Raw genomic sequence first — 26,264 nt, forward strand, 5'->3', positions numbered from 1 at the left:
AGCCACCTGGCCCAGGTCTCACGCCCCCTCAGTGCATCTGAATCCCCTGTGGGATTAACACTACCCAAACTCAGACCACACCCAGACCACCTAAATCAGAAATCCCAGTTGGTCATTTTCAAAGTTCCCCCAGGTGACTGAAATTCGCATTCAAGGCTTAGCATCACCAGCCTGAGAGGGAAAGGAAGAGAGAATGGGAAACTGAGAATTGGGAACAGCCAGCCTGTATGTGAAAAACCTCAAGTCTGCAGGCTGTCCTGACAAAAGACACTTCTCTGAGCCCCAGCTTGGCTGTGGACAGCTCTCACACATCTGGTCCAGGCTTCTCACCCATCCACCTGCTTAATTGTTATGTGGAGGGACAGCTCAAGAGCCCTTCCCTCTCCCCTCACTGTATCACCCTCATCATTTGGCATGCAGAACAACTGTATTTAATCTCCAACCTGGCAACCAGCTTTTGTAATTGTTCTCCTGAAACAGCTGGGTAGGAGACAGCCTCACCACTAACCAGGGAGTTTCCGAGCCCATTCTCTCCCCTTTCGCCCCCTGCCCTGAGTTCCCAGAGGTAAACACACACTTAAAGAGTAAATTATTGGTTTGTAATCCTCAAAAGTAATAGGTTCTTAAATTATTTTAAGAGGCTGTGAACTTATGCTAAAGCAATTTCTTATCCCTTATTTTTCTGTTAGACACAGAAAAAAAAAAAGTCTGTGGCTTGGCAGGACGTTGTGGAGACAAGAACAGAAAAAATGTTTAAAGTACAATCCTTCAAAAAAGTAAAAATGGAAAATTTTCAAACAGAGAACTATTTCATTCAAAAACTGTACTTGCTGTGTTAGGCCAGATTTGTATTGGCTTTGTTTAATACTTTAAAAAAATATGATGGATTTTATAATACTCACATTGCACTAATAAGCACTTGGTTAAATGGTTAAATAAAAATGAGGAGGCCGTTGTTTTGGCCTAAGCTTCTGCAACAAGCCCCAACAGACCAGACTAAAAATCAAATGGAGCCACACATGCTAAAATTCTGCATCATCAAACCAAAGCTGACTTATCTGGCCTTCCAAGAAATGAAGAGAGATAACAGCCGATTTCAATCTTCAAATTGGCATGATGATGACATTTCCTCCATTGTAATCCTTAACCTGAAGTAACCTGATATTAACTATCAGTTATCTTTCTATCGCTGTCTCCCTGTTCCAGCCTTACAAGGAAAGTGACTTTGAAATGACCAACCTGCTTCTTGTTCTTTGTTTCTGCTTTATTCAGCCCCCTCTGCTCAACTCATTAGAGCGTTCATTCTGTTGTAGGGAATGAAGTGTTGCCTATTCTAGAAGTGCAAATAAAGCCATTGAGATCTTTAAATTTGGTGGCTCACACCTGTAATCCCAGCACCTTGGGAGGCTGAGGCAGGAGGATCACTTGAGGCCAAGGGTTTGAGACCTGCCTGCACAACCTAGTGAGACCTAGCTCTTAAAAAAAAATAAACAAGAAAAATTAGCAGGGCTTGGTGGTACACACCTGTAGTCTCAGCTGCTCAGGAGGGTAAGGCAGGAGGATCACTAGAGCCCAGGAGTTTGAGGTTACAGTGACACCATTACATTCTAGCCTGGACCACAAAGTAAGACCCTGTCTCAGGAAAAAAACAACAAAAGCTATTAATATATATTATCTCATTTGATTATAACAATGGGAGGATTAGTAGATGTTACCCCCAAAGGGGAACCTGAAGATAACTTAGAGACTAAGGGACTAGTACAATTTCACACAGTAAGGAAACGGTAGGGTCAAGATGCCAAAGGTCTGACTCCAGACTTTGGACAGCTAAGCTCTAGTAAGTAAATTCAGCCTCTCTCAATGCTTAAATAAAGTGAGAACAAAACACCACTGTTAAAAAACCGTTTCACACTGTTATACAAAGACTGTGTCTAGTTTGCTTCAATAATCAGTTTCCTCCAGATGTCTGCTTGGTGTTTTAGAATGTTATATTGAGTTTTTAGTTTTAAACAAAACTAGGCATCTACAGGACACTAGAGGACAAATTACCCCCAAGCTCAACGGCTTCAAAGAGCACACACTCGTCTCACAGCATGTGAGAGTCAGCACTCCAGGAGCAGCTGACGTCAGCTGACTGGTCCTGGCTCATGGCCTCTCAGGAGGCTGGAGGCTGAGCATCAGCCAGGGCTGCAGTCAAGCGAAGGCATGACTGGGGCTGAAAGGCCAGCTTCCAAAATGGCCCACACTCCTGGCTGTTGACAAGGGGCCTCGGTTCCTTAGCACATCAGCCTCACAACAGGTCACCCTGCTTCAGTGATGAGACAGAGAGAGAGAAGAGGAAGCCACAGTGCCTCCTGTAACCTGGTCTCCAACGCACTGTGACCAGCCCATGTCCAGGGCAAGCAAATTAGTTTCCACCTTTTGAAGGACATATTTTTAAACCACAATGACCAGCATGGTGCAAGCAGGATGGATTTTTCATTTTATAAGAATTCCCAAGCAAACAACTCTGAGCTTTCCTTTGAAATAAAAGTATTTTATAAACATTTGATAGACTTAGTCTAAAAACAAAATTACTTTTACCAAAACGAAGCAATCATACATGTATATGCTTTAAAACTGTATATAGCATCTACTGAACTCCAAACTACCATTTGTAGTGCTGTTAAGAATACCAAGTGATAGCCGGGCATTGTGGTGGGCGCCTGTAGTCCCAGCTATTTGGGAGGCTAAGGCAAGAGAATCACTTAAGCCCAACACTTTGAGGTTGCTGTGAGCTGTGACACTACAGCACTCTACTGAGGGTGACAAAGTGAGACTCTGTTTCAAACAAAAAAAGAATACCAAATACAAGTAATGAGTTGCAGATGCAATATAAATATAAATTTAGAGAAGAGAACATCGCTATAATGAAGTAGGTTGAAAGACTAGAATAAGAATTTACAAAAAATTCAGACAACCAATAACTATTAAAAAACTCAACCTCAACAGTAGTCAAAAAATATAATCAAAACTTCACATTTGGGCCAGGTGTGGTGGCTCACACTTGTAATCCTAGCACTCTGGGAGGCCGAGGAGGGTAGATTGCCTGAGCTCACAAGTTCAAGATCAGCCTGAGCAAGAGCAGAGGCTCTCAACCTTCCTAATGCCGCAACCCTTTAATACAGTTCCTCATGTTGTGGTGACCCCCAACCATAAAATTATTTTCGTTGCTACTTCATAACTAAATTTTGCTACTGTTACGAATCATAATGTAAATATCTGATATGCAGGAGACCCCCAAAGGGGTCGCAACCCAGGTTGAGAACCGCTGAGCTAGAACAAGACTCCCCTATGTCTAAAAAAAAAAAAAAAATTCACATTTTCTTACCAAATGGACAAGGCTATTACATGCTATATAAAAACCATATTCTCATGAAAATCTATGAATATAAAATAAAATGATAGGCCGGGCGCAGTGGCTCATGCCTATAATCCTGTCATTCTGGGAGGCTGAGGGAGGTGGATTGCCTCAACTCAGGAGTTCGAGACCAGCCTGAGCAAGAGCGAGACCCCATCTCTAAAAGTAGCCAGGGGTTGTGACAAGGGGCTGTAGTCCCAGCTACGTGGGAGCCTGAGGCAGAAGAATCACGTGTGCTCAGGAGTTTGAGGTTGCAGTGAGCTATGATGATGCCACTGAACTCCAGCCCAAGCAACAAAGTAAGACCCTCTATCAAAAAACAAAAAATTCAAATTCAAGACACATTTCTCCAGGAGCCCCTCTGTCTCTCACCAGTTCAATATTAACTACCAGCCATAGTCTTCAATGAACTGGTTTCATTTCCCATATGTTCACTTATGTATTCCCCACAACAACCTGATTAGCGTCAGGAAGGAAAAGGTATCAACATTTCTTGACCACCACTGGGTGTAAGAAATTACATAAAACACAAAATATTTGGATGCAAGTACTATTCAAACTTCCAGTGACTTGACTGGCTCCCCTTTCCTTCTGCGCAACTTTTAATTCCATATGGTCTTACTCTCGGAAACAGCCTTAATGAAGAAAATAATGAAGTCCCAAAAATAGTCATTAAAAAATCAAAATGCGTATGAGCCCAGGAAAGAACAGTTTCACGCTCCTTTCCCTATCAATCATCTAGGTTGTTGAAAATAGGAAATTTGATTTATTTTCCTGGGCCCTCTCTGTCTACTCTAAGAGGAGAATTGAAAAAGCCACAGAAATCTGTTTTGAACTTCAGTAATGACAAGGTGATTGTGGCTCTAGCGTACACAAACTACAGATACCACCTCCAGGCTTAAAACCTAGCCAATCAGCACAGCCACCTTAAAACCTCCTACCCACCCATCAGACCTGTGGAGCTGGAAGGAATCATGAACATTTATCCCCATGGTCAAACACTTGAATCAAACGTTCACAACCCAAGATCTGAGGAATCCTTTCCTTATCCTTTACTCAGTTAAGACCTAGAAGTTCCTGCACAAGAGGGAACTATTTCTCAATGTTCTCTCTGTTTTTACTATTCCCCTTGCATGCACTGATACACCAGAAATACCAGCATCTGTATAGGCTTTGTTCTCCATCCAAAGGTTTTAATTAATGGGAAAGTGTAAAATCTGTCAGTAGACATTATAAACATTACAGATGTTTCTAAATAATTGTGTCCTTACCGGCTCTCACCCCTTTTCTGCCTACAGTAGGAATCAAATAATTAAACAGATGAATGGAGCTAAACTAGCGTCAATGAATCTTCCTTGGAGAAACATTAGCCAAAATGAACCAAACTCCTGACAAATGCATGCGGTCAGCCTACGCAATTTCTGCCCACCAGTTTTGGTTCCCCATGCTTAGCAAACTAGCAACTTGGCACGTCCCATAAGCCATGAATTCTGCTCAGAGATGCAGAAGTTGTTAAACATGGGGGGAAATGGTGCTTTTGTTGGCACTTTTTTACCCCAACCACAGGTAAAAAGCACCAACTTACCTTACCTGGCAGACAAAGGTAGAAACACAGGGTAAAACCGAAACAGAGATATGCCTCCCTTCCACTTCTGCTGACAGCCACAGCAGCCTTTTTTGGGAACAAGACTTTAGTCAACTCAGCGATTCCTACAGCAAGTGAAAAAGCACAGGAAAAAGTACGGGCAGTCCCTGGTCATGAACCAGATAAGTTCTTAAGTTGAATTTGTATGTAAGTATGAACAACTAATAGCCTCCATTCGTAAGTGCAAGATGTATGTAAGTTGGATGTTTGTAACTCGGAGACTGCCTATACAGGGAATGCTCAGAACTGCAGGCACTTATCATACAAAATCAACACCCCTCCCCTGGGGGTAGGGAGGGAATCCTCTCATCCTTTTCAACTTTTCTACAACATCAGATAGAAAGCATTTTAAAACAAATCAATTTACAATGAAACATTTCAAAACAACACTTTTTGGAATAAAGCAAAGCACATCTTGTGCATACCTGTTTTTAGTAGCCTCAATTTGCATACTTTAAGGAAATGTTGTTCCAGGACATAAAAATGCTGCTTTCAAAATATTTTGAAAACAATATTTAAAAACACAAAAGTTTCCTAGAGATGGCAGGGTGAGGTGGCTGACACCTGTAATCCTAGCACTCTGGGAGGCAGGTGGAGTGCCTGAGCCCAGGAGTTTGAGACCAGCCTGAGAAAGAGCAAGACCCTATCTCTACTAAAAAATAAAAGAAAACTAGCCAGGTGTGGTGGCAGGTACCTTGGAGTCCTAATTTCACCAGTGACAGAACTCAGGCACAGTTACTCTGGAGGTTGAGGCAACAGGATCTCTTAAGCCCAAGAGTTTAGGTTGCTTTGTTTGTTTATTTGTTTGTTTGTTTTTGAGACAGAGCCTCAAGCTGTCACCCTGGTTAGAGTGCCATGGCGTACAGCTCACAGCAACCTCCAACTCCTGGGCTTAAGGGATTCTCTTCCCTTGGCCTCCCACGTAGCTGGGACTACAGGCACCCGCCACAACGCCCAGCTATTTTTTGGTTGTAGATGTCATTGTTGTTTGGTAGGCCCAGGCTAGATTCGAACCTGCTAGCTCTGGTGTATGTGGCTGGCGCCTTAGCCGCTTGAGCTACAGGCACTGAACCTTGAGGTTGCTTCAAGCTATGATGCCACAGCACTCTACCCAGGACAACAGAGTGAGACTCTGTCTTTAAAAAAAAAGCTTCCTAGAGAGCAGTTAGTCATATGTTTACTCTTTTACTCTTAAACACAACTGACCTAAATATTAATATGACGTTTAAATGTTAGGTCACATTATTTTTCTCCCTCTGGCTCACCAAAAAAACATAAAAAGTCCAGCATTTTCAAGTAGGAGGAAAATTACAAGGACTTTTAATCTGAGGACATACAAGGAAACTCAAGTTTTTTCACCACCATTCACAAAGGAAATCTGCAGCCTCAGGGGATTGATCTGCTGTCAGGGGTCCAGTTTCCTCTGCGGCTGTTCTTTGGAAGTCTGTGTCAATACTGATGTTTCTGTGACTGGGTCACGACCTGCTCTCACAGGTGCGTGTGACGGCCTAAAAGCAGGCTAGGGGAAAGTTCTGGGTTTGGACAAAGATTTTAGGAAATAATTATTTATCAAAGTTGTCATAATCCTCTGAAAAAGGCAATTTAGACTCTTACAAAGACTAAATCATAAGTAACTTAATGTTTTCATCACTGAAATTAATAGAATTCCAAGTCATCTTTTTTGACATATAATTTCCTACTACAGGGAATTTTAATTAGTAAATCCTGCTGCGTTTCTAAAACTAAGCTCCATTTTTGAAACACATCTTCACCAAGTGATCAAGGTTACCTGAAGTGAACTTACCTCTTTATGCTTGGGCAGGCAAGCTGACGGGTTGGCTCTTGAGCATTCACCTACCAGAAATACAGAGGGATTTATTTTCCAGCTATGACCTCCAAAAATTTGAAAAGCTATATGTGAAAGCTGACATCAGAAAAGGGCAGAGAGAAAAAAAGAAAATAAAGAGGAAACTCATAGTTGTTTTCAAAGTAAGCTTTGTCCAACCCAATAAATCAGTTTTCTAATCAACAAATACAAATGAAAATAATAAAAAGCCTTTTAAGAAAAACTGTACTTTGTCTCATTTTAGACATATGTCTAAGGACCTTCTAAGCCATGATTTCCCCTTTCCTTTTTAGTCTCCCATGAGGCTTAGCTATGGCTACACAGTAATGGTAGCTAACATTGTTTGCTATTTACAACGTTATCATGTCCTAGGCACTATCCTAAGCCCTTGTGTGTATTATTTCCTTCAACTCACCTAACAACCTATTCCATAAATAGTATTATTAGCCTAATGTCACTGATGCCAAAACTCAGGCACAAGGTAAAAATAACATGCCAAAGGCCACCAGTGCATAAATAAGGCAGTCACAAGATAATAATTACTAACATTCTATAGAACTTTACAATTTTACAGGAGTTTTTCCTGCCATTATTTCCTCTGAGCCTCCCAACACCTGTGATATCAATGGGATGATATTCGCAGCATCTTAATTTTACAAATGAAAAAACTAAGACTCCAAAACATTAAGTGATTTTTCCAAGCTGGGAAAGGAAGGAGCAGGAAGGAAAATCCAGGTATTCTGAGTCTATATTCTCTCCTTTTCCACTACAGAGGCAGCCTTTCTTATTGTGGCCACTCAATGAAGTATTTTGGTTTTTTTGTTTTTTTTTTTGAGAAAGTGTCTCACTATGTCGCCCTCAGTACAGTGCTATAAGCTCACAGCAACCTCAAATTCTTGGGCTAAAGCGATTCTCTTGCCTCAGCCTCCTAAGTAGCTGGGACTATAGGCGCCCACCACAACACCCAGCTATTTTTAGAGACCGATTCTCACTCTTGCTCAGGCTGGTCTCAAACTTTTGATCTCAGGCAATCCACCCACTTCAGTCTCCCAGAGTGCTAGAATTACAGGTGTGAGCCACCGAGCCTGGCCCTAAAACACCTTTTTTGATTAATTGCACTATGGCATATAAGAAACAATTTCTTATAAGAATTTCTGTGCCTCTTAGAATCTCCACTCTATAACCCAATACTTGATTATAAATCATCCTGTATTATACTCTGTTGTTTTATAAACACATATTTGTCTCTACATCTCAAAATTAAACTTCTTATAGACAAGAGTCATCTATTTCATTACCCCCATCAGAAATCCTGGATAGTATTGGGTACATAATAAGCTCTGAATAAATCTTATAGAACTGAGTCCACGAATCCACACAGCAACTGATCCAGACCTCAATATCCCCTCATATGCAAATCCTATCAGATAAATAGGATTTAGCAAATAATTGCTCCAGAACACGATGTAAAAACAGTGTCTGACAGAAAAAGAAGCAGGCTTTCTGAGGAATTCTGGAAACTCTGCACTTCCTCCAAGCACCCCCGTGAATAGCAACAGAAACACAAATAATCATTATCGGGGAAAAGATCTATTAGTCTCCAGATGATTGGCCTATCTGAAATCTTTCAGGGAACTGGCAATTTCACCTTTCTGTTTTCTTCTCTGCACCTTCCCTCAGGCAATACAAAGGGTCACTAATCAGTTTTTAATTTTCTTTCCTGGAGAGGTTCCGCATGGAGCTGTATGAACTCAGGGTAAAGGCTTTACAAAATAAAAACCCAGGCAACGCTCTGCGTGATACATGCTGTAGCCTCCATCATGACACTATATAAACTTTTCTAGGCCATCTAGATAATCAAGCATTTTTCAAGATGCCTAAAAATTAAAATGCAGTAAGTGTCATTCTAAAAAGAAATTCTATACAAGTGATCTCTTAGGTAAAATTTATTTTAATATGGAAATAAAGTTCCCTGGAGTAAAGGGCTCTCTCCCTCGCATAACCTAACCAGGAGAGCTCCACAAAGCCAAATGCTGGGATGCAGAAGGGAACCAGGACAGAGCACAGACACGGGAAGACTTAATGTAAAAGAGTTGGGGAAAAAACAACTAAACAGGAAGGGGTTGGGAGCAGAGACAGGGCTGGGATTGTCATGGAATCCAAATGATTTTCAATACATTCTGACCTCTGCCTCTACCATCGGTTTTCAATCCTTTTTCCTTTCCATGCTACAAAGGCACCCAACAAAAGAACTAGGTGGAAAGCAGAGGCCGGGGGCAGGCCCGTGTGCTGGGTCTGGCAAATCAATCCCATGTCTCTGCTGGGTTTCTGTCCCTCACCTGTAGAATGTTGGGACTGGATAAGATTCTGAAAGTCCAGACCGCTCTAACTTTCCATTGTAAGTGAATCCAGGCTGTTATGTTGTACCTTATCTGTTCCGCACTCTCACCTGGCTGTCTGCTGCATCTCAGGGAGCGCCCCGGAGCTGAATTAACTGGGGACACATGACCACAAACAGCTTCCGTGCAAAGGATCAGACAGCTGAACTGGGCAAAGAACAAGTGGCTGACACGAAAAAGCATCGACAGGCAGAAATGAGTCTGCGTGAAAGACTCAGCGATTCTACAGCATTATCTGGATTCCAGACGCTGGAGATTCTTCACAAAGGGCGCTGTAGACTGCGCATCTATTGTGATTTTTCAAGTGTCTGAATAATACCGACTTATAAATTGTGCAATCCAGACAAGACGGTAAAGTTTAGGTTATGCCAGTCTTGATACCACTAAGATTTGCTACAACTTCCCTCAGTCCTAGGGGATTTTAATCCAATTCCATAAAGCCATACTATTCTCTAGGCTTTAACCTGTAGTCCTGCCAGAAACCCCAAGGTTCAGAGTTGAAAGAAAGTCCTGGGGGTGGGGAGGGTATGTAGATCAGAAGCAGTCTTCTAGCCACCTACATTATTTTCCTAGGAAAAGTATATGTCATCACACTGCCAAAGTGTTACAACAAATCTCTAACACTTGCTGAACACATTTCAAGGTAACAGATAAAAACCACATACATATTTAAATGATATTAATTTTTCTAACATCTTCACTCATCCAAACTACCAAGGAAAGTTATTCATAAAACATAACACAAAAAATACCCTTTTTCCAATCCTCCACCAAATGATTTACAGCTTATAAGAACCAAAGACAAATCCTCTGCAGAACATAACAGCAATTCTCAGAGCTTGCATGGAAAAGTTTGGGAAATCTAAATATTCGAGCACAGCTTTAAGTTACAAAAGCAACAGCAGCAGCATGGCTAGAACAATCCTTCTATCTGTCCTTTGACAAATATTGACTGAGCACCACTATCTGCCTGGCATTCTTTAAGGTTCTTAAAAATTTAACCGTGGGCAAAATAGACACGTCGCTGCTCCCAATTTACAGGAAAGTCTACAGGAAATGTTCCTCAAAATACTAAATGTTTCTAACTAGAAGTCTTTTCTCTGCTGAATTACACCTCCCTTACAAGGAACTACTAAAAATGCATGAGATGTATTTAAGATTCTCCTGCAAATCAGAGGAATAGAACTGAGAGCGCAGAAACAAATCCTCACATTTATTGTTAATTGGCTTGTTTTATAAGGGTGCCAAGACAATTCAATGCGGAAAGAATGGCCTTGTCAACAAACGGTGCAAACAAAAAAATGAAGAATGGATCGTAGACCTAAACGGAAGGCTAATGGAAGGCTATAAAATTCCTAGAAAACACAGGCACAGCATGTTCAGGCCTTGAGTCAGGCAATGGTTTCTCAGCTCAGACACCAAAAGCGCAAGAGCAAAAGAAAAAAAAAAAATCAATAAATCAGACTTCCCCAAAGTCAAAAATTTTTGTGTTTAAAAGGCACCGTCAAGAAAACATAAAGACAACCCCACAGAATGAGAGAAAATATTTGTAAATCAGATGTCTGATAAAGGACTTGAATCCAGAGTCACGTGTCAAAACTTATACCCAAAAAGACAAACCAATTTAACAACTTAGCAAAAGCAAAACAAAGAAGGAAGAGGAGGAAGATGAGGAAGATGAGGAAGATGAAGAGGATGAATACGTTGGTTCTAGCGCAGTTTTTTTTTCCTTGTCTATAAAGCATTTAACCCCCCTGTACACAACTCACTCCTTTTAAAGAAAAAAATTGAAATGTAAGATTGTGTAAGGTTTGTTTTTAAACTGTACATGTCTTTTTTTTTTTTTTGTATAGTTAACACACTACGGAATGTGTCTTTAGATAGCCCTGTCCTGGTGGTATTTTCAGTAGCCACTAACCTTGCCTGGTACAGGATGGGGGTTGTAAATTGGCAGGAAAATTTAAAGCAGGTTCTTGTTGGTGCGCAGCACAAATTAGTTATATATGGGGATGGTAGTTTTTTCATCTTCAGTTGTCTCTGATACAGCTTATACGAAATAGTTGTTGTTCTGTTAACTGAATACCACTCTGTAATTGCAAAAAAAAAAAAAGTTGCAGCTGTTTTGTTGACATTCTGAATGCTTCTAAGTAAATACAATTTTCCAAAAAAGTTATACAAATGGCCATAAGTACATGAAAAGATGTGCAACAGCAATATTAGTCATTAGGAAAAAAAATCAAATCCACAATGAGATGCGACTTCACACCCAATGGGATGATTTTTAATCAAAAAGACAGATTGATAACAAGTTGCTGGTGAAAATGGGACCCTTATCCCTTGCCCATGACAACATATAGGTTATAATATTTAATAAATGGTGCAGCAGCAACTGTGGAAAAGAGTTTGGCAATTCCTCAAACTGTTAAACCTTATGACCCTGTGATTCCATTATTAGGAATATACACAAGAGAAATGAGAACATGTCTACACAGAAACACATGCATCTTCATGGCAAAATTATTTATAACAGCCTAAAGTGTAAACAACCCAAAAGTCCATAAACTGATGAATGGATACATAAAATATGATCTATCCTACGATGGATTATTATTCAGCAATAAAAAGGCATAAAATACAGATGCCTACCACATTGTAACTGAATCTTGACATTATTCTAAGTGAAGGACGCCAGTCATAAAAGACTACGTATCTATCTGTTTATAAGAAATGTCCAGAAGATGCAAAGCTACAGACAGACACAGAAACATGAGCAGTTGCCCAATTGGGGGGGTGCTGGGAGGAGCTGGGGAGTGGCCACTAATGCGTATGAGGTTTCTCCCTGGAATGATGAAAACTGTGGTGATGACTGCAGATATGTTTACTCTAGATATATTAAAAACAACTGAACTGTCCTCTTTTTTTTATTGTTGGGGATTCATTGAGGGTACAAAGAACCAGGTTACACAGTTTGCGTGAACTACACTCTTCAATTAGGCAAACTGTATGGCGTGTAATTTATATCTTAATAAAGCTGTTTTAAAAACCAAATAAGTAAGAAACTGAGGAGTCAAATAGGTGAATATCCCTAGAAAACCTAGGAAAACAAAGGGAAGAGGAACATCTTTCCTTCCTCATATTCGTTAGCTTATGTCAATACAGAGGAATGTTTTCCTGTTCAGATTAACTGGCAAACACTCACAGACACCCACTACACGGCTTGACTTGGGAACGCACAGCAAGCACCCAGTCTCCTCCCTCAAGGCTTGGCACCCCTAGGGCCGCAGCTGCCACTCATTAGGGAGAGCTAGGCTTCCAGTACAGCACTTCCATCCGTAAGGGTGAGGAAGTGACTTGGCTAAGTGGCTTGGCCACATTCACAGCACCAACAAACAGGAGGCAGCCGGGAAGCCAGACTTATCCATGACTAAGGCCTGTGCCCTCTTCACCTCAACAAGGGCAAGAAAGTACAGAAACTACCGCACTGAAATGCAGGCTTGATTAGGGTCAAGGAGGGGCTCTCCAGCAAGGAGAAGTCCACAGGAAGGGGCAACCTGCGCAGAGCCCTGCTCAGTGAGGGCTGGCACTTCACTCAAGTAACAGGTGGTCAGTGGGGCTTCCCAGGCAGGGAAAAACCTGGGTGAAGGAGACTGTGGAAAATGCAAAGACTAGAAAGCAGCTGGGTCTGCAGACAGGCATGAGGAAGTGGTGGGGGAAAGAGGAACAGGTGGCTGCTGCCCCCAGCTAGGAATTTAAGCCCATCCACAGAAGCTGACTAGTCTTTGAAGAATTCTAAGCAGGGGCAAGAAAGACCACTCGGGATGCAGTCACAGCGGTTAATGCTGGAGGCTAGGGCAGGGATTTGAAGGCTACCACCAACTGTCCAGTTGACAATTGACAAGGGAATGAATTAGGACAGCAGCAATGAGAAAAAAGGGAAAGAAGCAAATTTGAAAGCTGTTTAGCAGGGGGGAAATCCAAGATCCGGAAGGATGTGGAAACTTGAGGATCCTGACCCATGGGGTAGAGTGGATACTACTGGTGTCCAACAGCACCCCTAACTCCCTTCCTTCCTTCCTGAGCCCCTCCTCCATGCAGTCATGGGCCTTGGGGAAACTGAGAACATTCCCACCCAGCTCCAGGGTGGATCCTTTATTCTGAAGGTGATCCCACCGCCATTATGGCTCAACAATGCTGAGAGACTCATCCTGGATAAAAGATGCCAGGGGAGCCTGTTCGCATCGACTGACTACAGTCCGTGAATTCTCTGCTCTGATCCCGCCTGACCTTCCCCCACTCCAGCTTTCTATTGTTTGAAAACTCTAAGAATAATGTCCCTGCATCAGTTTTTACTAGAGCCAATCACCTGTCATGCCTGGAACAGGGGTCATACCCCAATTGCCCTTAGCCCCAATAATCACGAAGTGCACATCTATAAGAAAAACGCGAGCCAGTGGATAAAAGCTCATGAACTCAAGGAGCACAACGGACACATCACAGGTATTGACTGGGCTCCCAAAAGCAACAGCCTCGTCCCTTGTGGGGCAGACCACAATGCCTATGTCTGGAGTCAGAAAGACGGTGTCTGGAAGCCAACCCTGGTGATCCTGAGAACTAATCGCGCAGCCACTTTTGTGAAGTGGTCCCCCTTAGAGAACAAATTTGCTATTGGAAGTGGAGCATGACTCATTTCTATTTGTTACTTCGAGTCTGAAAACGTCTGGTGGGTAAGAAACACATTAAAAAGCCGATTCGCTCTCCAGTCCTTAGCTTGGATTGGCATCCCAACAATGTTTTGGTGGCAGCAGGATCACGTGACTTCAAATGCAGAGTGTTTTCTGCCTATATTAAAGAAGTGGATGAAAAGCCAACCACCCTGGGGCAGTAAGATGCCTTTTGGTCAGCTGATGTCAGAGTTTAGGGACAGTGGCACAGGTGGCTGGGTCCAGGGGGTCAGCTTCTCCGCCAGTGGGAGCCACCTGGCCTGGGTCAGTCATGACAGCACCGTGTCTGTTGCTGATGCTTCAAAAAGTGTACAGGTCTCAACTCTGAAAACAGAGTTCCTACCACTCCTGAGTGTGTCATTTGTCTCGGAGAATAGTGTTGTGGCTGCTGGCCATGACTGCTGCCCAGTGCTCTTCAACTACGATGACCGCGGCTGCTTGACCTTTGTGTCCAAATTAGATATTCCAAAACAGAGCATCCAGCGCAACATGTCTGCCACGGAACGTTTCTGCAACGCGGACAAGAGGGCCACGACTAAGGACCGCAATGCAGCCCTGGAGATGCTGCACCCGAAGAGCATCGCTCAAGTGTCTACTTATGAGGTGGACAAGCAAGATTGTTGCAAATTTTGCACTACTGGCATTGATGTAGCCATAACAATTTGGGATTTCAAGACCTTAGAATCTTCTATCCAGGGCTTCCGGATAATGTGAAGCTGAGTGAGCCTCTGCCATTCAGCACGACGAACAGTCGCTGATCGCAGCTCTGCCATTGGATGGAGAGGAAAGCCAGCCCCAAGGAACACTGAAAACACATATCGTGCAAATATTGTGTGGTTTTGTTTGAGTATAAAATTGGTGAAAGGATTAGTTTTTTTTAAGCAGCAGTGATTTTTTTTTTTTTTTTTTGGCTATTTCATTCCATTCTTGACCAAAGCTTCTCTTTAAGTAGTTATTATGGAGAATTGTCACACTAACTTAAAGGAAAGGGTGAGGGAAATACGTAAATTTGTCCAGTAGAAAATTAAATTGGAATACTGAAAAAAAAAAAAAAAAAAAAGATGCAAAGGGAAGTGCTGGAAGGCTTCTAGAAAAAGCTTCTCTCCTAAAAAAGAGACTGCCTCACCTATTGCTATATATGAATATCTTCATCTCTGAAACTATGTGGCCATCTATCACAACCTAAAGAGGGCACTGACTCCCTTTGGGAGTCAAAGATGGGAGCAAAGAAGGTGGAGGGAAGCCGGGGCCTTGATGTCTCTGACCCATCCTGAGCCTCCTCTCTTTGCCCCCAGATTCCCCGATAGGAGCTAATAAGCCTCCTCATGTTGAAGCAGTCTGTAACTGAGGACCAAAGCATCTTCACAGACAAAGACAGAGTGTGACATCATTTACCAAACTAGCAGGTCTGCAGGGGGGCTGGGGGTAGGCTCAGGTACCTGGTGTGGAATCCAGCAGGCAGTCAGAAATACAGCCAGATAAGGAAGTCAGGACAGGGGATATAAATGCAGTTTCAGGGTCCCAGCCGTAGCAAGGAGATGCACAGCTGGACACGACACCAGCCCTCCCCTCCCGCAGATGCAGAGATTGCACATGGAACCACGGCCACTCCCCCACCCCTCGGAGGGCCTGTGTCACCTTGAGCAGGTGTGAGGAGGACTGGGTATTGCAAACTGGGGTTCGGGAATAAATGCATTAGCAAGTAATATCTCCTACACACTAACAGCTATCATTTATTGAGCATGTCTTATCTCGTGGACTTAAAATTCTTTCTTACATTCTCGAAATCATCATATGAGGCAGGTGACGCCCTTCTGCTTGCAGAGGAGGAAACTGAGGCTGGCTTAAAGAAAAACTACTTGCCGGATCACAAAGCCAGGAATTACGCAGCAGACCAGGATCTGAACAAAGGGCAGGGAGGGGAGGCCTGACGTGACCATAGCACCCCAATGAGGGGGCTGGTTCAGGGGTGGGGGCCACGCCATGTCAGGAGCAGTGAGGATGACCGAGAAAAAACAACTTTGACTAGTGACAGTTAAGGCGGCAGAGGCTCCCAGACTGCTCCTCAAACACACAGGACTGAAAGAAGGCGAAGGTGGGACCTGACCTTCAGGGCTCAAAAACTCACCTGGCCTCTGTGGGCTGACTTAGGGACCGGAGCCCCACTCACGCCCATTTGCAGGGACAGCTGTGCTCTACACTAAACACTTTCTAACCAACTTCTGACCATCATCCCCATGAAGTTGGGGCCTGGGCATTGCACTGTGCTGTCTCCAGCGCTCAGAATGTGGTTTTTCTAAACAATTCATGGCAGCATTGGGGTCCCTCTTCTGTCAGTCTCCGTCTGCCGATCCCTCCCTCGCCACCTGACCTTTCCATCATTGTCCCCACCAGCAAGGGCTCAGCACTTCTCCATTTTCCTGGCCTCAACCCATCTCTCCTGTTCCAACTTCCTCTTGGCATGTCCACATCTTCTGCCTGAAAACAAACTTCTCACACGTTTGGAAGCGCTGGCATTAGCAGAGGCTCCCGAGGAGCCCTCTCAGCCCTTGGGGAATCTCTCAGAGAAAGGGATTAACAACAGGCAGCACTAAAGAAGAACCATTTCTCCTAAAAAAGAAAACAAACAGGAAATGCGTACATGGCTCAGAGGTCGCAGGAATGCAATCCACATTTTGGGGAATGGTAGCAACTCCCCAAATGGTAGTTACAAGCTTTTGAGTCACAAAGTAAACTGACTGGTTCCTGAACTCAACACACCTCAGTTGTGCCTACATGTGATAACAGGTGCCTGTTTAATCTTACCACAGGAGACTTAGAAACGAAACTCATGGGCAGACGCAAACGGCAGTTCGTCATTACAACCCAAAGCAGGCGGACCTGGAGCTTTAGATGTGGCTAAAATGTCAGAGATAAAGCTGGGTCAAAGCAGTCAATCTCAGAGAGGCCACAGGGACACGGCCACTCTGATCTCAGACTTGTCATGTTTATAATAGGCCTGCAGACAGACACACTTTGCATCACAGTGAAAAACATTTTTCAGAAAAGCTCAATATTTACCTTACGTACACTATCTTTTCCATTAAACCTCACAACGGTATCAGATTAAGTTTGTGCAGCTTCAAGAGTAAACCCAACAACGCTGTTCTCAGACAGCTGAAAGAAGAATAGGAGATAAAGGGGGAAAGCCCGTGAGGTTTGGAGATCTATTATCCATTCAGGAAATAGCCCCCTACCAAAGACTCAAGTTAGAAGAGAAAGTTACATTTAGAAAAGAGAGAGAAAGACTTGGCAGTTACCTCTGCAATACAAAAATGGGGGACTCACGTTTTCTGAAACAGCTGCCAGTCAGCGTCACAGGCGCTCGGACCACTGTACTATCTCATTTTCTACCTATTATCAATATAAAAATCAGAGTATCTTGGCAACAGATCTTGGCAACACTCTTTCACAGTGAGATTCACTTCATTCCAGGGTCTTTTCTAGTAAAAACAAAATGGCAAAGGAACCTCATTATCTGGACGATTTTCAATATGGCCTATTCCAACTATATCATTCCATTCATTTTCTATCAAATTACAGTTAATAAGCACCTATTACAGGAGACATACAGCTCTGGCTGCTAAGGAGCATAGACGGGGGCTCACAGGATGCTGGAGGGGACAGAGGCATCCAGAGATAATGCCTGCAGCGTGACAGGTGCCATAACAGTGTGAGGTGCAGACCAGCGCTGAGCGCTGCCTGGTCAGGCTGAGCTGACCACTGCCTAGAAGATGGACTTGAGTCAAGTCCTAAAGGATGGTTCAGGGGAGGATGTGTTCAGGGAAAGATAAACACACACACCAATCCACAGGAATCCCAGGCATAAAGTCTCAATAGACTCTGGGATGTTTGGGAAACAGAGAGCAAGTTGCTGGGGCAGGCAGGGCTAGCTCAGGCGGTAAGACAAACAGTGAAATATAGACTTTATCTCTAGGCAGGAATGAGCCACAACAACAACAAGGGGAAGATGAGGATGGGAAGAAGGACAACGCTAAAATCTGCAGAAAGATAAGACCCTTCTGGAAGCTACTCTGGCAGTAAGTCCTCAATGGTGCCAAATTTTAAGCCCAGGTGTAGTGACTGCAGGTGCATGCTTTAATCATTTCAGATATCGCTCTGAATGTAAGAACATGAGGTAAGTTAGAGACACAAATATCATACTGTCTTCTCCACATATAAGGTAAAACTCACCATTCCAAAAGAGCGGGAAAAAATGGAACAAACAGAAAGCATGCGGAACTCATCCTGCTTCGAGTGTGGAAGACCAAACCCCCTAGACGGAAGAAGGAAGAAAGCTGTTGTCCGCCATGCCAGTGGTTCTTGAGCAGGCCTGATTTTGCCATCAGGAGACATCTGGCCACATTTGAGCACATTTTTGGTTGTCACAGTAGGGGAAGAGGTGCTGCTGGTGTCTGGAGGCTAGGGACCCTGCTAAGTACCCTACAATGGACAGGACAGACTCCCACAAAGAACCATCTGGCTTTACTGTCAGGGATAAGGCTGACACCAACCACATTAGAAAAGGTGAGTTTCCTACCCTGTTTTTAAGTGTCTTATTAAAAATAGCAAACCACTGTCCACATGGCTAATCACAGTGGAGTCTGGACTTCTGTCCTGACAGATTTAGCCTTATCTTCACCCATGCTCAGAAGCAACCAAAGCCCTGCATCAGGCCACCTTTGGTTCAAGCTTACCATTATAAACACAAGAACTTAGTCACTGGGCCACAAAAGCCAAGGCTCGCCCTCAACCAGGAATAGCGTCAAGCACCTAAAGAAGGTCAGCCATGAGGCTGGTGGAGGGAACAAACGATGCTTTCCCCCTGAAGGGGTTTTAAAATCACATTCAAATCATTGATAATAAAAGGTATACTGACTTTTTTTTCAAGAAAAAAATCTTATAAAATTGAAGAGGTATTTATATACCAATTGTATACTAATTCATATACTAGTTCAGCACATGGAGCCACAATGTAGAAAACACATTTGAATTTTAGAAACCTGGATGTAGAGTGGAGGAGGGTCACTTTCTATTCCAGTAACATCAAATTTACTAACTGACCAAGACCCATAGCCATTTCATAATAACAGAAATGCTGTTACGCAAAGCATGCTTACTTGCTTCAACTTACGTTTATAAGGTCCTTAACTTTGTATCTTACACAGCTTGTACCAAAAGCATAGGTATTCACACATAGACTTAATAAAATTTGCGTTGTACTTTTTTCCCACTCTCCTAAGACGTTTTCTTTACCAGTCCAATGGAATGAAAAGTACGATGTTTGGTGAGATACATATACTTTAAGCCCCCAATTTATAATTGTTTTTCTAACTTAATTATAATAGAAAGTGATCAAAGCATCAAAACTGACTCAAAATATTCTTCCCAAAGGAGCCTCAGGGTGACGAAGAGATAACATCATTTAACAGTAAACTGGGTGAAGGGAATGGTATATCACTTAAAAAACATTTTAAAAAGTCAAAATGAAGGGTGGCCCTGTGGCTCAAAGGAGTAAGGCGCCAGCCCCATATGCCAGAGGTGGTGGGTTCAAACCCAGCCCCGGCCAAAAACTGCAAAAAAGAAAAAAAAAAAAAAGTCAAAATGAAGTTTATCTTACTGTCATATTGGTTTTATTAATTTAGTTAATACATGTAGAGAAAAATAAGCACCTCAGCATACCTCACATTACCATTCCAAAGACTAAAGTCTTGCTAAAAGGAAAATGCTAATCTAATCCATACTTACAGCAGCAATTTAAGGACAAAATTGATAATCAAACCTTGCTTTTTTCCAGAGAACAAAAAAGAAAGATCTCTACCTCCCCCAGTACAGAGAACTATAGGACAAAAGTTTCCCAGAACAAACATTACTCAAAAACTGAGACCAACCACAGCAAAAATCCTTACTTGAATAAACACCAGAGATAGTAGAGGAGAACAAACAGCTAAAAGCTTCTATCAACCTGGGTTCTTAAATCTTGAATAGGGTTCAAACTGTGAAAAGCAAGGAAAAGACATCCTGTTTGTCAAGGTGAGGTTACCTCTAAAAGCAAGTTAAGACTGCAAATACCTATATAACATTAATATGGATACAAAGATATACTTTCCTGATTATTTTTAGAAAATTATTTTCCATTTAAATGATACTCAATACATAAGATGTATAAATTATTATCTTCAGGTTGAAATGCTATAAATGGTGGCACATTAATACTTTCCTAAAGTCAATAAAAAACTTGGATCTAAGTTGCAGAAAATCACTTCATGACTAACTTCGATTTATAATGTAGTTCTTAGGGTGTTTTTCAAAATGGCACACAAAATGTTTTACCAAGTTTCACTCATACTTCTACTTTAATTTACTATAATTAATCTTTTTCTGACTCACAATACATTATTTTAACAGTATTGTAAGCAAAAATTCTTAAGTAACCATATAGGGAAAATTCCTTTTAATAAGGGATAAAACATGTGAATAATTTTCACACAAAATTAGCTGGCTTCATCTCATTCAAAATAGGAAAAAGAGTCACCATAAAATAAATATGAGAAAATACTTACGAAAAAATTTAAAAATAGAGACCTTTCTAAAAGCTTAATTTCAGGGGAAGTTGAGCAAATTGATGCTGCCTGCTTCGCTTTGGCTTTATTTAGTAATAATCGAAATTATTAAATGTCCTATCCCAGAGATATTGCCATAATATTAACTCTGAAGTAATTGTTTACTTTTTCATTTACAAACTACAATAGGAGTTAATTTTATCAAATTAATGCAATATATATTAACTGTACTTAGGCATCATAATATAAGAAAATTAGGAAAAAGTCAAAGAAAATGTCAAATACATACCAAATAACACCTATATGTTCAATGTTTGAATATCATCTACATGAAAGATACTTTTTTATGTTTTGTATCTTTTAGAAATATACACGTTTAACTCGGGTATCACAAGAATGGACGAACACCTCATGTACTCAACATTAAATTGGAACTAGTTGATCAACACGTATTTGCACAGATAGAATTCAAACAGGTGATGGGGGAAGGAAGGGATAGGTAAGTTCATACCCAGCAGATACAACCCACCGTGTCTGGGTGAAAGGCATACTTACACCTTTGACCTAAAATAAAAAAAAGCAAATCACATAACCAAAGGTTACTATATACCCATGTAATGTTGGGAAATTTCAAAACAATAAAATGTTTAACTGAGCACATACCACAAGTCAACAGGAGCTTAACACACACATTTTTATGATAGCATGGTAGCTGCATATAATGTGTTAACTTCAGACAACATCTGTGTTACACACATGGCCATCAAAATAATTGTGGCATGCTTTTGTGACACCAAAAAAGGCCAAGCCTGTTGGGAAATGATTACTTCCAACAAAAGCCTGCTTAAATTATCCTTTGGTTATCTAGCCTACATCCAAAATAACAGTATTATAAGGTTGCTGCTGCCTTGGAATCACTCACCCATTTTCAACCTATTTGTAAAACAAGATAAGCACCACTGGGTTATAAAAAGTAATTATGGATCACAATTTTCAATTCATCTTTCTTTGACAAAATTCTTCCATTTGATCCCAAGTCTTGGCTTCTCTCTTGACAGAATAATGTACACGCCCCACAGCTGACAGAGACAGGCTTTCATGATTAAATAGGAAGCTCACACTCCAGATGACTTTAGACTCCAGATAATTTAGACTTTGCACTTCAAAAAGATGTCTTTGTTGTTTTAGCATCGGATCATTAGTTACTGTTCCCTAATTGTTTCTACCCTCACACTATGAAGATTCATATATGCGAGATCCGTAATTTAGGATGTGTTGTTTCTTTTGCCCATTTATTCACGAACCACGTCAAAGAATGTTACATTACCCACTACGTTCTTTTCCTGATTTCACAGGAGAGGTGAGGGAGGGTGATATTTTAGAACATAAAGTTTAAAATACAAAATGAACACCCTCCTCCAACAGTGTCTGTTTTATGGGTCTTTAAAGAAAATACCAACTGAAATTCTGATTGAGTTTCGCTAATTACTGGGGGAACAATATTCAAAACAATGTCCTAAAGGAAAGGGTTAATCTGGTAGCTTTAACTGGTCGTTTCCTGCCCCTTTCTGCAAAATAATTACACCAATGAAATCAGAATTCTGTACACCAACAAGGGCAACGTCAACGCTGAAACTTTTAGCCCAGGAACAGTTTTAGTGCGCACAAAGCTATGTAAAAACTGATTCACAAAGGCAATGCCCAGGGCCTACCCCATTAGGATTCGCTTCTGAGATGACGAGCTTAGGAGAGGGTATGGAGCAGCCTGAACGCGGGCCTTGTCAGGCGCCCAGCTCTGTTACAAAGGGGGCGGTTTCCCTTCGCTAAACTCAGCTCGTGCCTTATCTAAAACGCCTTAGAGATTTGAAACTGAAGGAGAAAGGGAAACAAAACAACAAAATGCTCCGGATTCCGATCTCCAGGTGGTTACATTGTTGCAAGAGCACAACAAGCGCGCAGGCGCGCGGGTCAGGTTGTCAACTATAAACATAAGTACGTACTTATCAAAATCAAGGAAGTGGATCCTGCAAGCTCCGCTGCCTTTTAGTCTAGGTTCTTTGGGTTAACGTACTAATTGCTTTTTTATGACAAAGTTATTACTGAGTTGCTCTGAGAGACGTTTACTTAAATGTGCGGATAAATCCAGTTCGCTTGAGGACAAGGAAAATATTTTCTGTCCAAACGAGCATTATGTTGCCAGCTGTAAACCCAGGCAACACAATCACAAAGACCCCCTGATGTGTTTCAAGGAGTGAACTAGTCCATACGACACTATCTGGAAATGAGCTCCCAACCACGCGAAGGGAGCGCCCGTCCCAGGCCGCCGGGGGCGCAGCCGGCGCGATCCATCCCGCGCCTCTCGGGGACTGGGGGGGTCCAGGGGCTCTCGGAAGAGACGGGTTTGGGGAAGAGTGTTGGTCTCTGCGGCAGGACCTGGATTGCAGCGGGGAGTTGGTGCGTCCGGTAACCTCTAAGATGTCAAACTCACTCTCCATTATGAAGCAGCTCCAAGTTAACACAGCCTAACACGTCCGCCCGGTCTCGGAGCACAAGGGACGCGGCCTCTCCTGCCCCCCGCGCAGGGACGCGGCCACCAGCCTGGACCGGTGACAGCTCTCAGCCAAAGCGGCCGACCCCCGAGCCCACCCGGCTACCGACACCCCGCCCGCGCTCCGGGCCGCACCCACCTTGATGCCCTGCTGCTGGGTGGTGAGGGTTAACTTGGATTCGTCCAGGAGCAAAACTTCGCAATAAAATTCTTCTGGAACAGCGCAGAAACAGCCCATGTCGGCTGTGGCAGTCTCCAGCCAGGCGAGAAAGCCGCGACCCGGGCGCCCAGCCGCCGCTTGCCCGCAAGCGTGACGCATTAATTTATTGTCCTGGGCAGGACGGGAGCGGCGGCTGCCCGCGGGGTCCGAGCCGAGGCCGAGGCGCCCGGCGCGGCGCGGAGCGAGCAGCGCGGACGAGCCGGGGAGAGCCCGCGCCGGGAGAGCCCGCGCCGGAGAGTCAGCGCCCGGGAGCCGCGGGGAAAACGCCGGCGGAACTGGGCGCGCAGGGCGGCGGCGCGTCCCCGCGCATCCTGCGGCTCCCGCTCCTCGGAAGGCGGGGGCGCCGCGGCCCCTCCCGTGATCCTGGGGACGACAGAAGTCGCCTGGCAATGGGGACAAGAAACAAGAAGAGGGAGGAACGAGAATTCGAGGCCCTTCCCGGACTTGGCGTCTCCTCGTAGCTCCGCTGCTCCCTCCGTCTGCTCCGCTGCAAGCGCGGCCGCGACGCGCCGGCCTCCCCTCGCCCCGCAGGTCCCAGCTCCGACCCGACCCGACCCGCGGCTCCGGTGCGGTCCGCCGAGTGCGGGGCGCTCGGCTTTTCTTTGTGTCCGGGGTATCCGCGACGCCCCAGCCAGGGGTGCGGGGACAGAAGCGAGGGTCGTCACTCAGTCCGCCGCAGCCACTCTCAACCCACGGGCACTGAGAAGCCGGAAGAGGGTTGGAAAGGACAACGGGCTCCTTACCGAGACCAGCCAGGGAAGGTCAGCTCGTCCTGGGGCACGGCTCCCTTCTGGGGACCCTCGAGCTCATCACGGGGGACCGTGTATGGCCAAGTTCAAGCTTTGCCTCCAGGAACGCCCCGAGGCGGCGGCGGGGTGCTGATTCAGCAGAACATTTGGAAAAGCCGGGGTCGGGGGTCCTGCGGGCGCAGAAGCGGGCGCCCGGGCTGGGAGCGCGGCGGGCGGCGGTGTGCCCGGGGCGCGCCAGGCCGCGCCGGCTCCGCGGAAAGTGAAAAGTTCTCTCGGCAGCGCGACGGGTGGCGTCCCGGGCGGGAGCAGCCCAGGTGCCACCGGGCGACTTCAAAATAGCCTGGAGCGAAGCCGGGGGCGGCCGGCGACAGCTGGGGCGCCCCCCGGTGGGGTACAGCCGGGCGCGGGGCGGAGCGGCCGGGTCCGCGCGAGGGAGCTGCACGCTGCGCGGTGCAGAGGGGCGGGCCGCGACGCGCCGTGGAGGTTTCCCAGGGAGACCCGAGGTCGCCGTGGGAGGCCAGGGGCAGGTCGGCTTCGACCCCCGCGTTCGGCGATCCCAGCCCCACGCCCTCCGCGAGGCCGGCCGCGTCCGGGACTGGCGGGCACAATAGCTCTGAGGCTGCAGTGACCCCTGGTGGGTCCTTGTATCCGTGCACGGGCAGCCGAGGCTGAGCTACGGACAAGGCCCGGGCCCGGGTGGGCTTCGGAGCAGGTGCAATCTGTGCTCTCTAGCTGGACACCCGCAGCGAGTTGACGCGAGCAGCAGTTACAGGAAATGCAAGGGAGGACGCGGGGCAGGGTTGATGGGAGGCCTCGCAGAAAACTCTCCTCTACTGAGTATCAGAAAGAGCAAAAGCTTTGGCATCAGGCATAGTTTTAGTTTCCCTCCTCCACCACTTGTTGGCTAGGTAGTCAAAGTTCAAAAAATTTTCTTTACACCTAGGACCTGAAAGCTTAAAACAAAGCCAAAAAAAAAATTTTCTACGCAGCACTGTAGAAATGAAATGAACAATTTGCACCTTTGAGAGTTTCCTCGCATAGTAATTCGCCACAAAGGGCCTTCTAGAAGGAGCCTCGTCCTTTCCTGCTATTGTGGCCCCATCTGAATGGGGATCGGCAGAACCCCCAAGTGCGATATAAAATGCATGTTTGGCACAGACCTTACCTATGAATAAAACCCTATTTTATCTTCTGAGCTTTCTGTGAAATCCAAGCAGGTTTCGAATTTTTAATCAAATTCTGTGTTCCACTTTGGGTTTTCTTGTCAAAAGTTTTGCCTGACTTACCAGCTGACACCTTGTTATTCTAGATCTTAGCATTCTCTACCTGTGGAGGTTTTGCTTTATCTGTAATATATAGTATTCCTGACACCAGTGATCAAATGTGAGTGAAAGGTATCATAACACACCTGCACTCAAATGTTTATTACAGCACAATTCACAACCACAAAGATGTAGAATCAATCTAAAAGCCCATAAATTCATGCGTGGGTTAATAAAATGTGACATGTATACACACACACACACCATGAAGTACTCAGCCATAAAGAAAGGCAAAATAGTGCCTTTTGTAACAATCTGGAACTGCAGACTATTCTCCTAAATGAAGTCTAAAGAATGGAAAAACAAACACCATACTATTAAGTTGGGACTAACTGGAGAACATATGTGCATCTACACAGAGGGAAATAAAGCTCAGTGGAAATTAAGGGGGGGGCATAAACCAACCTATAGGTAATATGAAAACTACTGGGTGATGAACTCAAACATTACAAGAATGATCCTTGTACCCTAAAACATTGGTACTCCCTTAATACTTTCAAATAAAATAAATAATAAAGTTGACATAACATATTTTCATTCTTTACCACAATATCTAAGCTTGCAAAACTGAAACATCCCAGTGTAACCATCTGTTTCCAAGTTTTGCTGTCACTTGTTTTGTGGCTGTTTGGTTTGGGGGAATTTTTGGTTTTTTGTCATTTTACTTCCAGTGGTAATGGAAAGGCTGGGGATGTGGGGTGAGTCAGGGGCTCTGGTCCAGGCTCCTCACAAGGAAAGGTGCAAAATCATGATGTTTTATACATACAACAGCCTTTTCTAAGTGAGGCACTGTCTTTTCCATTTATCAGGGT

The 26,264-nt window shown here is 44.0% G+C and overlaps 1 protein-coding gene and 2 pseudogenes across 5 annotated transcripts in view; 2 read left to right on the forward strand and 1 right to left on the reverse strand.

Moving 5' to 3' along the window:
* The window catches only part of EPB41L4A (erythrocyte membrane protein band 4.1 like 4A), a 238,070-nt gene extending 214,476 nt beyond the window's left edge, over window positions 1-23,594 (reverse strand). For all 5 annotated transcript variants that reach the window (XR_008375291.1, XM_053567384.1, XM_053567382.1 and 2 more), the window contains exon 1: window positions 23,301-23,594. Coding sequence is in view for 4 of the 5 variants with exons in the window: in XM_053567384.1 (XP_053423359.1) it covers window positions 23,301-23,480 (180 nt within the window). In the remaining variant the exon portion in view is untranslated. The remainder of the gene's footprint in view (window positions 1-23,300) is intronic.
* Window positions 13,593-14,725, forward strand: LOC128569247 (actin-related protein 2/3 complex subunit 1A-like; annotated as a pseudogene).
* On the forward strand, window positions 23,556-25,902 carry LOC128568482 (translation initiation factor IF-2-like; annotated as a pseudogene).
* The last annotated feature ends 362 nt before the right edge of the window (window positions 25,903-26,264 follow it).

The sequence above is a fragment of the Nycticebus coucang genome, chromosome 17, assembly GCF_027406575.1.
Source record: "Nycticebus coucang isolate mNycCou1 chromosome 17, mNycCou1.pri, whole genome shotgun sequence".
NCBI classification, from domain to species: domain Eukaryota; kingdom Metazoa; phylum Chordata; class Mammalia; order Primates; family Lorisidae; genus Nycticebus; species Nycticebus coucang.